The 15,120-nt window shown below is 38.1% G+C and overlaps 1 protein-coding gene across 2 annotated transcripts in view; it reads left to right on the forward strand.

The window, feature by feature from the left end:
* PTPRN2 (protein tyrosine phosphatase receptor type N2) overlaps positions 1–15,120 on the forward strand; it is a 672,845-nt gene that overhangs the window by 246,094 nt on the left and 411,631 nt on the right. For both annotated transcript variants that reach the window (XM_052806687.1, XM_052806693.1), the window contains exon 6: positions 13,000–13,471. In XM_052806687.1, the coding sequence (XP_052662647.1) occupies positions 13,000–13,471 (472 nt within the window). The remainder of the gene's footprint in view (positions 1–12,999; positions 13,472–15,120) is intronic.

Below are 15,120 nucleotides of genomic sequence, written 5' to 3' on the forward strand. Positions count from 1 at the left end.
ACAGTGTAAATGCAACAACCTTAGCTAAAAAATATACTCAGGTTTTAGTATAAAAAATCAGTATAAAGTATAAAAAAAGTATAAAAATATATTTTTAGTATAAAAAAATCAGGTGAAGAAAATATAGGGTCAAAGCCAAACTGCTAGTTTTTTCCCAGAACTAACAGAGACACAGAACTACTGCAGCGCATCTGCAACAGCAACTCCCAACGACAGTATCAGTTGTATCAGCTATTTAGTCATGGTATAACTGAAATGTTATTATTCTTGTCAGAAGCCACAAGTTTCCAATTTCACTGATTGGTATATATAACACTTATGATTTATGGCATATGTCATTAGGTGTTCATTTGGGGTAAGAGAAACTTGCAGAAAGCAGCAAGGCAGCTTTGGGGATGGATGAGCGACCACCTTCGTGGTACTTTTCCTCCACTCTCTATTCCTGGGCGCTAACTACAGTGAGGATGCCCTGCTTCAAATCACTGGCTTTCAGAGACAAGAAAACTTGCTCAAGGAATATTTCAGTGGGTCTGGTGCTGTCATGCAAGTTCATAAATAATCCATATGGCTGAGACCTTCTGTGGGGAAGCCTGCTGTGATAACACCACCCACCAACCTTATCGAGTGTTGTCATGGAGATGGGTATTCTGAAGCCTGGGGGAGTGGGATAAAGAGGAGAAAATCTGGAAATGAAGCACGTACAGGAGCAAACTGTACACTTCTGTTTACTAAGGAGCATTTTAAAACAACAGATATTGAGTCAGATGTGTTACCTATAATTTAAAATTAAAAAAAAAGGAAAATTATCTTTAAAATTAGTAATCAATCATGAATTTTAAATTATCCTGGAGACACTTCTCTATCCTCTGCAAATCAAATGCAAATTCTATTCTTTAAAAAGAAAGAAGAGGGACACACTGTATTTGTACCTTGATTCATGGGGTTAGTAATGGAATAACATTTAAATAAAAGAGAAACCAGGATTTTTGCTACTCTAGAAAGCAGAAAAAACCATAAAATTTAATGATTTAAAAAGAGTAGGAAGGAAAGTAACTGCAAGAGCTGCATTTGATATGGTCATACCACTTGAAATTGAAAATGGCTCTTTTATGCACTTTAATTGCATGCTTCAACAAAATCTTGGTACCTTATTTTTGTATTTCATATATTGATAAATTATGAACCTACATTAAGTAATTGCACCAAGATCTTATCTGTTTAATTTGCTTGCACTTTTCTGATTAAAAATAAGGATAAGACAGAGGTACTTTACCCTACTTAAACTTAGATTTGCAGCTTTTGGGCCTTTGCCCTTCTTAAAAATAATTCTCCTTCAAGTATATATTTACCTCTGTCACTTCATTCTTGCTGTCGGGGAGTAGGAGATGTAACACTGCTCTGGTTGCTTTGATACCTTACCTGCTATGAAGTATAGCTGAATCTTACAGAAATTTAGTGCTTCTAGGCAGACTTCCTGAGTGGATTCTGATTTGTTCCAAAACTTTCATCAGAGGACTCTCGCCAAGAGTAAAAAAAAAGGAAGAAAAAAAGACGAAAGAGGCTTTAAAGTATTTGTTATACTCCAAGAGTGTTATTTAGTATCTTAACATAAATATTTTTAATCAAACTGTTTTACAAACTTTTGGTCTTTGGTTTTCCCACTATCTTCCACATGTATTATCAGAATAAAACACAGAGCTTCAACATTACCAAGTAGACAGCATACGTACACTTATGCATAAAGTTGTAAAATAAGATACAGCAAAACGTAAGCCAGATAACTCTTTTCCTATTTCCCTTGTTAAATAACTGTCAGGTTGACGCTTGACACAACAGTGACAGAAATAACACTATTAAACTTAAATCATATGATGGACCAGAATTCCTATAATGTCTACCATTTATTGCAATAGCTTCTTTGAGCAATTTTTTGAAGCACTTGAAGTTCATCACTAACTTAGAATTTTTTTTCAGTATTTAGACAGCATCTTCTGCAGGCTGTAATTTAGCCAGTTGATAATGACTCTGCCAGTGGATAAATAGCGGTAAATCAGAAGATTTGGTGGGTGTGTTTCCTGAGGATTACAGTTGTAAAGAACATTTCACTTTAGTTCAGCTGAAAAGAGTTGCTAAGAAAATGGGCACTTGGTGGCATTTGTTACTCAAGCATTAGCTAGCGGGTTTTTGCGTTTGTTTTTTATTCCCCCGCATGGGCTTAATGAAGGTTTTACCATTCACAAAATGCTGCATTATCAGTCTTTGTGATTCCCTTCTACCAAACCTGGACTTAGTATGCAAAATAACATATAGCCAGGCACATACACATGTTGAGAAAGCTTGTTTATCTTGTTTACTGAGGCAAGAAACACAGAGGTTTCAAATCACGTGTGAATTCCCCTGCTCTTCTCCCCTCCAGCTAGCACAAACCCCTCTCACAGAAAAAAAACCAAAGCCAAAACCCAGAAAAAAACACTACACTGTTGACATTCCCCCAGAAACTGAGAAGCAGAGTTTTTCTGGGTTCGAAGGGATGGCACCTGGCTGATATGACTAAAGCTAGTCAGCTGTAAAAGGAGAGCTTGCTTGCTTTGCTGCTGGTGGCAGCCCTGCTGGTGAGCTCTGTGTGAGCGTTTGCATAGCAGGGGCATGGGGGAAGCCTTGAGGAAATCTTTAAATAAAGTGGAAAAAGAAAAAAATAGCTATGTCCACAGCGGCTGTTACAACAAAGCAAAAAAGAGAGGCAGCAAAAATGATCAGTGTAGAAACAAATACTCCTGTTGTCTACTTTTCACTAGCCGGTAGCCAAGGCAGTGAGGAATGATCTTACGTGATAGTTTTTTAAAGTCCAAATGCCTGCAGTTGAATAGTTACAGAAGATTTCAATTATACTGCTTTTGTCTGACCAAGAACAATTTTTTAGTCATCGTAGAAAGAGGAAAGATTTGAAATGTGATCCAAATGTACTTAAAAACCTCAAAATCAGAAGAAAATAAAAATAACTCACCTGGAACTGCTTGTTTTTTCCTTGAACTAGCTATCATTTTTAGCTGGAGTCGCTTGCTTTTTTCTTGAACTAGCGATCATTTTTTACATAACCTCTTGCCTTCCAGTAGCCCGACTTGTGAATTTGTTAATGCCTCAGGCTGCCAAAAGTGCACTGCTTTGGTAACACAGCACTGCGCTGGGCTCATTTCAGACACAGCAGCTATAGCACACAGCGGTCACGTCCACCACACCCCATGGCCGGGCACTCTCTTCCTCACTCCTCGGATCTCCCAGCTCCGCTCCGGGGCTGGGCGCTCCATCAGGAAACCCTCTGGCAGGCTGTAGGAATAAGGCAGTTCCCCCGCTCCACTTGTGCTAGTGCTGCATTTCTTGTTGCAGGGGTCTCTGTTGTAGGGTTTGGGTTTTATGGCTAGAAGATTCGTGTAATTGCTCATATTCCTTCCCCCTGATGGCCTCTGAGGTCTTCAGACATGGCTCCTACCTGCTGCTACGGTCTTCCTCAGGCTGGTATGCCATTCAGGCCCTAGTAGGTAGTATAGGAAAAAAGAGAAAATTATCTCAGTGTCCTCAGGGAGTTTCATCCGTCTTCTGCTGTTTCTGTTTCTTTGGTTTTAATTACTTACATTCATTTTCAAGGCAGAGTTTATGTATAAATATTGTCATTGCAGAAATCTCCAAATCTTAGGTATTCTTATAAATTAGGATTTATAGGAAACCAGAATCTTTACATCAAAGAAGTCACTAATAAAGTTAAAGGTGTCTGCAGAATCGTGAAGGGAAAAAGAAACAGATAAAGTGACGGGTTAGTGGCAGAGAGGTAGGGCTGGTTGTTAGACCAGCAGTACAGGGTGCTGAAAGATGCAAATAGAAACTGTTGTGGCAGAGTCAGTTTGCTGGAATCTAGAAGGGTACGAAGGTTAGACAAGGCATTTGGTAAAGCTTATATTTTAGTCCTCGGTACAAGAGGCAACCTTCCACCTATTTTTCCCCTTCACATTCAGGGAAGAGTACTCATATATTTGCTGGATTGAAAATCAGTTGTTTGATGCTTTGTAATCGATCTCCTGAAAGAACTAGGATGTGTGATAATTATTAAAATGGATTATTATTTATTTTAGAAAATCTGAGTGCACGAGTGCTCAAAGATGTACTCTGAACTTATCTGCAAATAATAATTACTAGTGATTAACTAGTAAGAAATTATGCAGTCATTGCTCATTTTAATCTGGAGCTTTAATTCAAAATAGTGGGACCCTTATTTATCTAACACTGATTAAAATACAGTACTGAATGAAGATCATCAGAAATTGATTTGATGGCTGACTGCTGAGAAGCCAAAAACCTTTCTGTAATGTCTACATTTAAACTCTGCTTATATAAATGTAAAATTTAATGTTTCATATATGTGGGATTATGTATAAGTAAGAAAAATGTAATTCACCCTGTGCATAAACACTTTCATAAAAATATCAGGAATAATTGATAAAGGAGTGTCTCCCTGAAGCTACAGAATTGCCCGTCTATTAGTATATCTATACAACAACCTTTAGAGTAATATCTGAATGTGTCACAAGCATTGATGTATTTATTTACCTAGTACCATTACAAAGTAGGGAAGACCTAATACCCCTACTTCACAGACAGATTAGATAGCTTTTCTGAGGTCATGCAATAATTTTTTGGTAGAGCGTAGACTAAAAGTTAAGCCTCAAATCCCAGGAAGGTATTTCATCTTTTGGATCATTCTCCCCTCCATGGCTCTTTTCAGTAAAATAGAAATATTAAAGTCCTCTTAAAAACCCCACAAAACCAAACCAAAACAACCCCAAATCTCAACAAACAAGCCAAACTCCATAAGCACTGGAGTAGAATTAATTTGACCAAATATAGGTGTTTGTATTGGTTCAAGTCAACCTAAACTCATTTTATTATCAGTGGAGGGAAAAAAGGAATTTTCAAGTCGTGATCCATCCGTTCTAATTTAAATATATAAAATAAGACATTGTAAATTCTATCCTGTTGGCCATGCTGCATGAATCTGGTGTAGATAGCAATTTTCTTCTGGGGGGACTGGTACCCATACATTTGAAGATCTAACAGAATTATGGCTACAAAGCCTATTAAAACTACAGTCAGGTTGTTTGCGGCATAAATATGCAGTCTGGTGATCTAATATGACCTGTGATTTAATTTTTGAATTAATAATTTGGCAAGTGAAGATTCTAGTGCCAGTATCGTACTCTTCAAGTCTTAGACCTAACACCTACCTTTACCTACAACCTCTCAGTTTATGTATGATGTAGTGGCAGAATTTCCACATCTAGCATAGAAATCATAATTTCTCTTATCACAGAGTTATCTTGTAAAGATTAATTATTTTTACAGCGATTTGAAGATACAAGTGCTGTAGAAATGAAATTATAAAGGATGTGTGTCAAGTCTGGAGGCTTATTTAAAAGGGCAGTTAATTTCTAGTAATTCATAGATGAAACATAGATTGATAGTTTTAAAATCTCAAATGCTGACTGGACAATAAGATTTGCTTCTTTTTCAGATCCCTCCCCACCCTTTCAAAATCTACTCTTTTTTTGCCAAATACCATGTGTTTGGAGCTTTTGTTTCTGTCCTTTCTCCTGCAAGCTTGCTGTTTGTCTTGCAAGTGTTTACTCATGGCACTTCAGTACACTGGGCTCAGTAAGTAGAAGATGATGAGCTGGTACAAATTTTAACGTGTATTCCGTATTTATTTTTAGATCATGCTCATCAAATGAGAGGGTAGAGCTGATGAAAATATAAACTTATTGTATCTAACCTCTGAGTGAGTGTGCTGGTGTACACATTTCAGGATGGTGCAACAACAAATTTTTTTATGGGGGGGAAAAACCTCACCTTACCTCAAGCAGCTGTCCAGCAAATGGTTGGTTGTTTTCAATGGGGTTGTAAAGCAATGTTGTAGACATGGATCCTGTAGATCTCTCTTCATTTGCATTTCTTTGGGTATAAAGTATTCTTTGGATTCATATGTTAGAGTTATAAACATATTGAATTGGTGCTAATGTGCTCAACTTTTGGCAGATGAAGATCTTCATGTTTCTATGTAAATCATCTTTAGATAATGAGTTAGCTCAATATACCAGCATATGCCTACAGAAAATGTGTTTAAACATCATTCACTGAAACCTTAAGTAACAGACTTATTGACATATGAGCAAACTGTTCCCAGACAAGGGAAGCTGATATACCCTGGTATATCTATCAGCACTGATCGCCATGCTGCACAATTTCTACCATCCGCTGGGGGTTGACTGTCACTTTTTGGTTCCTACTTGTAATGTTAGGGACCTTCTCAACGCAGTAGCCTGACAGAAGCAAAGCTGCCTCAGGTCTGTGTCCCCACATCTAACCAGTACCAGGTGGAGCAGGTGCTGCCAATAGGCGCCACAGGACCCATAGTCCGACTCCGGTTGTTGGCACTCAGACCACCATACACGCACATGCACACAGAGTAGAGCTTCTCACCCAGAAGAATAGCTAGAAATGGAGTTTACTGAGAAGACAGGACAGACTGCGGTGAGCAAACACAAGGCGTGGTCAGACAAGTATAGTGGCCAGCCTGCTTGCATGCTACTGTTCTCTTTTACTCCGTTTTCCTGCTGTTTTACCAGAGCTGCTCCCCAATCCACCTGGATCCTCCCTCTCTGGTCCTTTCTCTAAACATCCCGTAATATGCCTAGTACAATCCCAAGATGGTCTTCCCGGCACCCCATAAGGAGTCCCAGGGTACTGCAGGCAGTAACCCCTTAAATCTGCGGGGTGATCCACAGAGCTTCTGCCATCGACTCATCTGGTGGGTGGCACTCCTGGACATCATGGCTGATGGCTCACTGTGATGGCCTGGGGAGGAGCCGGGGCAGGGGTCCCTTGGCACAGATCAGGTTATTGGGGTTCATCCACCCGTCATTTTTCTCTCCGCATATCTTATCCTTTATGTGTGGAGGCAAGCTAGGTTATCATGTAACCCAATGTGTAAAACTAACATTTTTTGTTTATGATGAGCTAATGGTGAATGCCAAGGAAAGATCATCCAGCACTCCTTCTACGCCAAAGGAAACTTTGTTTTAACCCCTAGGATGGAGATTTGTCAGAAACAGAGACAACAACCAGCAGTTAGTTATGAAGACTAATGCTAGCGAGTTCCTCAGCAGTACAAGAAACGACAACTAACGATAAAAATTATTCATGCAGCAGAGCCTGCTGGACAAGGTTGAAGGGTAGGCATGCAGCTAAGATCATCCCAAAGGAGATCAAGAACAGCTGGGAACATCTGAGACTTAAAAGTTAATTTCTTAAATAGTAACTTATACATGAAAGAAGCCAATGTATTTATCCTCTCTCTTTTTTCTTTTGTTTTGGAGGGTTGTTTTGTTTAAGAGTCGTAGAATATGCTGCTTACAATCAAATCTCTGTCAATTGAAATTACAGCAGTGTAGATTATTGAATGGTACGCAGTCAGACCCCAGACGATCCTGTTACAGTGCAGTTTCACAACCAGAATTAGGAAGCAAAGTCATCACTAGTTTTGATCAAAGGAAACTCAGAGGATCCCTTTTGCTTGATCAAGCTTTTGACACCACAAACTACAGGGTGTTAATTAACAATCTTTGCCATCTTTACTTCTCTGATGTAGTTCTTAAATGGTTTCAAAGCTGTTGTAGTTCTCAGAAAGAAAATAGGAGATAGTTACAGAAAATTATTAGTGAAATAATAGGTCAGATGAGATTACTGTAATGGTGCCTGTTGCCTTAAGCCTGTGAATGTCAAAAGACCATGGCCTGATGCTATTCCATCATGCAGGAGGCACTGGTTTGGCTTCTTAACCAGTTTCTGGATGCTGAGTTAGTCTTCCAAGTTCTTGGTTTTCATGCAGTGATTTCTTGCATGGTATAATATCATTATCTATAGAAAGTGAAAAGGTCATTCTCAGCTGGTAGAAAGGCTTTTGCTCCACTATTGCTCAGAAAATTGAATTCTTTCATTGGCTTTACCTATTATTTTCAGACAAACCTAACACTGAATTTGGTGCAGAGTGTGTAACATCGTGTCTATAGCACACAGAGGCTTGTAAAGCAAAGTTCCCCCTTTCAGCTAGCTTGAACCTAGCTGGAAGGCTGCTAAGATATCCTCCTGACAGCGCAGCACTGTATGGGAACAGCAGCTCATCAGCTGTAAGAATTAAGGCTTTGTTAGCATAGGACTGGCTACTTTAGCTGTGACGCTCTAAGGACACAGCTGTACTGCTTACTCACCTCCACCCCAGGGACTTTTGCACGGTAGTCCATGACATCCATTTGGCTCTCAGGTTTCACTGTTAGCTGGATTTCTCTCAAAGTAAAGGTAGATTGATGGGTACAAATTCACAGCCCACACTTTGATCTAGTGAGCAGGCAGTGGCACTTGTGCTCCTGTTTAGTTAGGGGTTCACATGAGTCCATGTATTTCCCCTGTAGTGAGTTTACATGAGGCAAGTGTGTGTGGGTCGCAGAGTATCTACACTGCTTCTGGTAGAAAAAGCTAAGCTTCTTTCACTCCACACAAGTTAAAGTATGAGATCATTTCATTTTTTGGTAGCCTTTGGAAACTTTTATTTTATCCCACGATTGGTGAGGGAGAGCCTGGATCCAGTGTTTGTTGTGTTTTTATTTTCTAATTTCAGAGAGCATATTGCCACTATCTCAAATAGGCACAGTAAATTAAGTATTGTAGGTGGAATCATGGTCCAACCAAATTTAGGTGGTAGCAAACATGAATTAATATCTGAAAATGCATCAAACAGAAAAAGCTAAATGAAATTGAGGGAGGAAGATTTCTTCTTTAGGCATTCCTAAGGGATTTTTTGTTAGCTCTATATGTCTTCAAGATTTAGTGAATATATCCTCAAGAAAGGAAGTATTTTGTCATAAATTTAATTCCATTCTTTCTGCATTTCGGTGAAACATTCAAATCAATCTACCCCTTAGTGAATAAATCGAACAGCATTTGTCTGTGCCTTGGGTTGTACATATATAATATTGCCCTGTTTTCTAATTCTTTTTTTTTTTTTTTAAGAAAACATGTAGTCCATAGATGATTGCACAGTGCATCTGCACAGTGTAATTTAATGTGCCCTTCTGTGAACTTTCATGCAGAAAATGTCAGTTACTTACATACCTAAACCATACGAGACATTGCCCTAACAATTCCATCTTCAGAAAGGTTAGTGTGTGGGGTTTTTTGATAATGTGTGAATTATTGAGATAGCTTATTTGAAAGGTGGTGAAAGAGAGGGAAATCCTATGCAGATGGAGAAATAAGTTTTTTTTCAACTGAGTTTTTTAGCAATTCAGAGTACTTTTTAAAGATGTATCAGTGACATGAGAAAATTGAACAGTAACTTACCTATTAAAACATTTTTTTCCTTGATAGTAATAGGGACTTGTATTCTAACCCTATTCAGTATAGACCATCTATATGGTAACTAGAGCATTCTTTCTTAGTTCCACACATTTCATTTAATGTTTGTCTTTTTTTTGCTCTTACTGGCAGTACTTCATATAAATCCAGTTTAAGCTATGCAGAAACTCATTTTCTGTTTAAAATTTTCCTGCTCCCTGTTTTCCTCTGCTTCTCCATAATGTTAGCAGCTTCTCCAAAGGCACCAGCAAGGGAATTTACAGATTCTTCTTTTCACTGACCATGGATGATGCCATTTAACCTTGAAGTAAGTCAAACTAGCAATGTCCATCTTCAGGAGGTTAGATTGCAAAAACACTTCAAGTAAGATTATCACAGTGCTCTGCAATTGTTATTAATAACTTAAGATGTAAATTGCCACTGGATTCTAAACTACATATAACATATTTTTGTCCTATCTTTTTCTGTAAAAAATAGATTTTTTTTTTTCCCCATGCTACTTAGACAAACCAATAGTCTAGGGTTGTATTTATCTGTGCTGCAATTTTACTTGGATTTCACCTTGCATATTTCAGTTGGCACATATGCGTTTTGTGCTGTGTTTTGTTTGAGATGAGGGTGGCAAGGAAGGGGATTTTTTTCTCCTCCAAGTTGAGGATTGCCATACAGCTGTGAGATCCCTTTAATTAAGTTGGACTAAGCTACATCAGATGGGCTGGTATCTGAGTGCCCTGTGAAGACAGCTGAGCTGTCGGTAATGTACTTTAATTAAAACTTTTAATATTTCATCCCTTACTACCCGAAGTGTGACCTGTCAAGCTGCTGAGAGACAGCTCCTTCTTGATAGAGGTGCAGCTCTGAGCCCAGGACTGGCACTTACTTATATCCAATTTGTGTACAATCACTTGGTGGTTTTGTTGTGTTTTCTTTCTTGGTGTGCTTGTTGTCTGCACGAGCAGGAAATCACAGATCTCTTAATGTTAAAGGATATTTGGACTTGTTAAATAGCTCATCAAAAGCCAGCCCACGTCTCCTGACCCTAATCTTTCACAAGTGGTTTGAGAGTGTCTAGCAGTTTTGCTCCCCCTAAGACTTGATTTATTAGTAAAGCTTTAGAGGCAAAAGAGGCAGCTGGATGTAGGACAGAGATCCAAATCAGGGTATAGTTCACAAGCTGCACTGAGCTGATTTACTGTCTTTCCACGGCTGAATGGGGAATGTCCTCTTCCCCCCATCATGTTTCTCCCTTTCCCAGCTCCCTGTGCTTCCTTCCCTTGTACCCAGAAGGTCTTCAAATGGTGGCAAGGTAGGGAGTACAAGGGTGGGAAAGGCAAATGGCAGTTTATATGAATTCTCTGTAAACTACTTGGTGTGTCTGGGACTGCTTTGTGTCATCCTCTGCTGTTCCTTCGAGGGAGTATCATTAGAGAGTTAATTACCCCATGCAAAGACCCGTTGAAATTGAGAGATAAATACACTCGACTAGTAGTTTTTCACATCTAGGATTTTCTATTAAGTATGTAAACAGTGTTCAACTTGTATTTTGACAACTGGCTCCCCTCTTGGTGTTGATCAGAGCAGTGCATACCCTGCAGCTGGTGCACTGAACCAGAGCTACATTGCTGTTGTTTGATACAGTTCCCAGGGGACATTAAAATATTTCATACACAAAGCTGCTTGATCTCTAGCTCTATATTCTTTGACACTGTCTTACTCTAGCCCAATTTCTTGGCATTAACAAAACACGTTTCTATGTTAAAGACCACCTGCAGAAGTCAAAAGCCTTGCATTGATGGATCACAAGCCAAAAAATCCGAAGTGCCTTTTTTTCTGTAATAAAGTTGCATAAGCCATAAATCTACAAATCATGATATGGAATCATGGAATGAACCTCTTCAGTCATTTCTCAGGGGGAGGATAACCCTCTTGGAAAACAAGGTTTATGAATATATATTATAAAATCAGCTGACTGTTATCAGAAGAAGTAAAATTGTTCAGATGGAGAGCAAAATTATTGTCCATAAATAAAGAACTAGATAAAATCTAAAAGTTTTTATTCATCTCTGGAATAGCTCATCAGCCTTACTTATTTTGCCTTTACAAAGTCCATTAGGAAATATATAAATAATGATTTTTCTGGCCAAATTCTACTAATTGTTATCCTCTGAGGTGTATAGTCTCTGCACTCTATGTGTATTTTGCAGCTCTTTCTGTCCCAAACCATTATGCTATCAGTGCACAGGGACACCAGTGATCCACTATCATTTATAGCAGTGAGAGCTGAAATAATCCCTGTCCTAAGTTTCCCACATTGTAATGTAGTTTGTATGACAGTTTAATCAAGCAACCACAGCTGAAAAGCAGGACTCATTCTTCAACACGCATATGGTATGGGATGCAACTTCAGCAGTGTCCTGAAGGAATTATAAACAAAGAATCTAATTGGAATAATTCTGAATATAAGTAAACCTCTCTGTTCAAATTTGTATTTAGCAGGGAGTGAAGAAAAAAAAATTTTTAAAATTATTTAGGAGGGTGGAACCCGTTTGTCAAAAACAAAAAGTCCTGCGTTCAGGTTGTGATCATAAGAAAAATATCTCTAGGATTAAATTATGGTAAATGTAATACTAATTAATGAGTTTATTGTTTCATGTGCTGGATAGAGGCTTAAAGTCCTTTTAAGGGGAATTTAGAATTTGTCCTCAAAACTAAATTTCATCAACAACAACAAAAAAAAAGGTCAATGAAAAAAATAAATGTTGTCTTGCAATGCTAGATTTCCAGGTGGTGCATCCTTGAAAATCTGAAACTGAAAATAGAAAACTCTAGTGCCAGCCCTCCTTTCCACTTTTTTCCCCAGCACTTTTTCAACAAAAATGTGGTTTTAGTTTGATTGAAACATTTTTTACATTCTTGTTTAATTTGCTGAGTTGTTTTACCTGAAAATAATAAACTAATTAAAAACCAATTTAAATGCTGGTTTTACATTTCTTTATACTGTCAGAGGACATATTGATTAGAGATTTAATTTAGTGAAAAAAATAAGAGATTTCATTTAAAATAGAACAAGGTTTTTCATATATACAAAAGATTTGTTTTGTTTTCTTGGTGTTCTTTAAAAAATGACATTTTTTATTTGACTTGTTAGTTTTTGGTAAGTAACTTAAAAAAAAGTTATTCTCACAAGTCTCGTAAAAACCAAAGGGAAAGTGGCTTTACTAAATTTTCTTTGTCCGACTGAATACAAATAGTGCATACGTAGTTAACATCAAGTTTGAATTGTATCATTCTCTCTCTAATCTCTTTCTCTTGCTTTTTAATAATTTAATAAACTGTTTTACAAAATTTCTACTGAAGTCATAGTGCCTCTTTAAAGCAAACTTACCAGTTTGAGGTTTGCAATCTACATATGCATTACAGATTCTAATTACTGTTTTCCTGGGTGGTAAAACACTAAGGGTTATGCCTGTGATTCCTGCATAACAATAATCATCACAAAGCAATAATGACCCAGTCCTTTTTTCCACCTTCTACTCTCTGTAGAGCTACATCTATAATGATCCCATCAGGTACTACATGATGCAAAAACCCAAAGAGCGAGCACCTCCTTTGGCCCATGCATCAACATCCCATCAACAGCACACGGAAAATCTCCTTGGAAGGACCTTCAACCAGCCTCAGCCAGACAAGTTCTCGCCAGAGTCAGAAATGGGGCTTGACCAAAAAACTCTGATGGCGGCACTGCATACGTTCATCACTCGGAACTTGTCAGCACAAAGCAATGATAAAAGCTCTCAGAGCAGGACTAAAGGGTCTCACATTTATGCTGATAGATTCTACCCTTCGCAAGTCAGTCCTTTTGATGGAAATTTTGCCAAAGGAAAAGCAGATTTTAAAGTGAAGAAGCTGTTCCAGCCAAGACCTGCGTCTGGAGTGCTGGGGCCAACCCCTGAGATGCTGAATCATAAGTCTGCTTCCCAGGATGATCCAAAGGACCCTCTGAGTGTAGTGGATGGTAAAGTCGATATTTACTTATTTTAACTTCTCTGAAGTTTCCCTTATGTTCACTGAGCATTTTTGAGAAAAAAAATTTTAAAAAGTAGACATTCTGATATATCTCCTACTATTGGCATATTTGTATCTACCATAATACTCTCAGTAATAATGTTCACCATTCTAACTACTCTTTCCCTGCAAACATCTACCCACATTCTTCAACCCACCTTCCATATGCATGCAGAAATATATGGCACTCAGTAAGATGTAGCATTTATGTAACTTGTTATATTTTCAAAGCATTTTACAAACAACACGTAATTATGGGTACATCTTTGCTATCAAATCTGTTTTTATGCATGCATCCCACGCTATATATAGGTAATATAGAAATGCCTGGTTTTGTTCCATTTTTCTGTATTTAACTAGAAATTCAAGGACCATGGGTAAAATTCAAAGTTGGACACAGAAATTAACACTAAGATAAATTCTGGTGCAGAACACAGAGAGGGGAGGAGTCTGTCAATTATGTGGATAGGTGGACACTGAATATTGCAGGAAAGTGGGATAACATCTAGTTTTGGCTGGACATTCTATAACAAACAACCCATTTGCTGGATTTTAATCTTTTTTTGCTAATGCTGTTTAACAGTGACCCGATCCTGATTTCTTTTGTATGTGATAGTTTGACAAATAGTTAAATTGAGATGGAGTGTAACATCTCACGGGACCCTGTGATACCCTTCAAGCACTGCTTTGTAAGACAAGATGGGTCTTCACGGCATGGCTGGGGATCAGGTAGAGTTTAGAAAATAACTGTCATTCATTTTATTGTTTCTTTAAACTAATTTAACTATTGAAGTTATTCCGGTGGTTCAGAATGCCTGAAAAATGAAAGAATTGATCCTCAGCCATTGCCAAGCAGTTACATCTGTTACACTGTAGTCACCACTATCCCAATGGATTTTGGTGATATGTAAGAGGGTTCCTTTGAATCCCTTCTGTACTTATTATCATCCATAGAGTTTAATGTTCTTTGATTTGTTTTGGTGTGGTGTTTTTTTTTTTTTAAACCAAACACACAGAAATGTCAAAGTTGCAGCAGAGGAAGGATAATGCTTGCAATCTAAAGGATGCTCAGAAGTGAAAGCATTCTTGGTATGGTGCCCAGAGATAATAGGTTTCAAGGAACGAACTATAATGTAAAATCAAATCCAGGTGGCACAGTGAGTCTCTTGCACAGGTTAGACAATTTTGTTGCTAGACTCAAAACAAACTAGGCACATGCTGGTTTCATTATCCTCCAGCTGTTCCACTTCACCTTTCCTGGTAGGAGCCAACCGGGAAAAAAATGCTTAACACTTAGAGGGAATAACATGTTTCACAATTCATTGGGTTGTGCTACTTTGACTTCACAAACATAATGTGCCCTGTAGGAACTTCTTCCATTGCATTAGCTTTTAAATGTTGCATAGACATAAAATTATGAATCATTTGAGTAGGAAATAATACAGTTTCCTTTGTATTTTTGAGCCACTTAACAGTCTCATAAGGAAGTGGTGAGGACAGACCCCAGCATATTCGTTGTTTAAAATGATGTCCATTGGAATGATGGTGGTTTGGATTCAGATTTGCCAGGCTGACCACGCCATCTCTTTCTGCTTTTAA

This window comes from Harpia harpyja, chromosome 1, assembly GCF_026419915.1.
Source record: "Harpia harpyja isolate bHarHar1 chromosome 1, bHarHar1 primary haplotype, whole genome shotgun sequence".
NCBI classification, from domain to species: Eukaryota; Metazoa; Chordata; class Aves; order Accipitriformes; family Accipitridae; genus Harpia; species Harpia harpyja.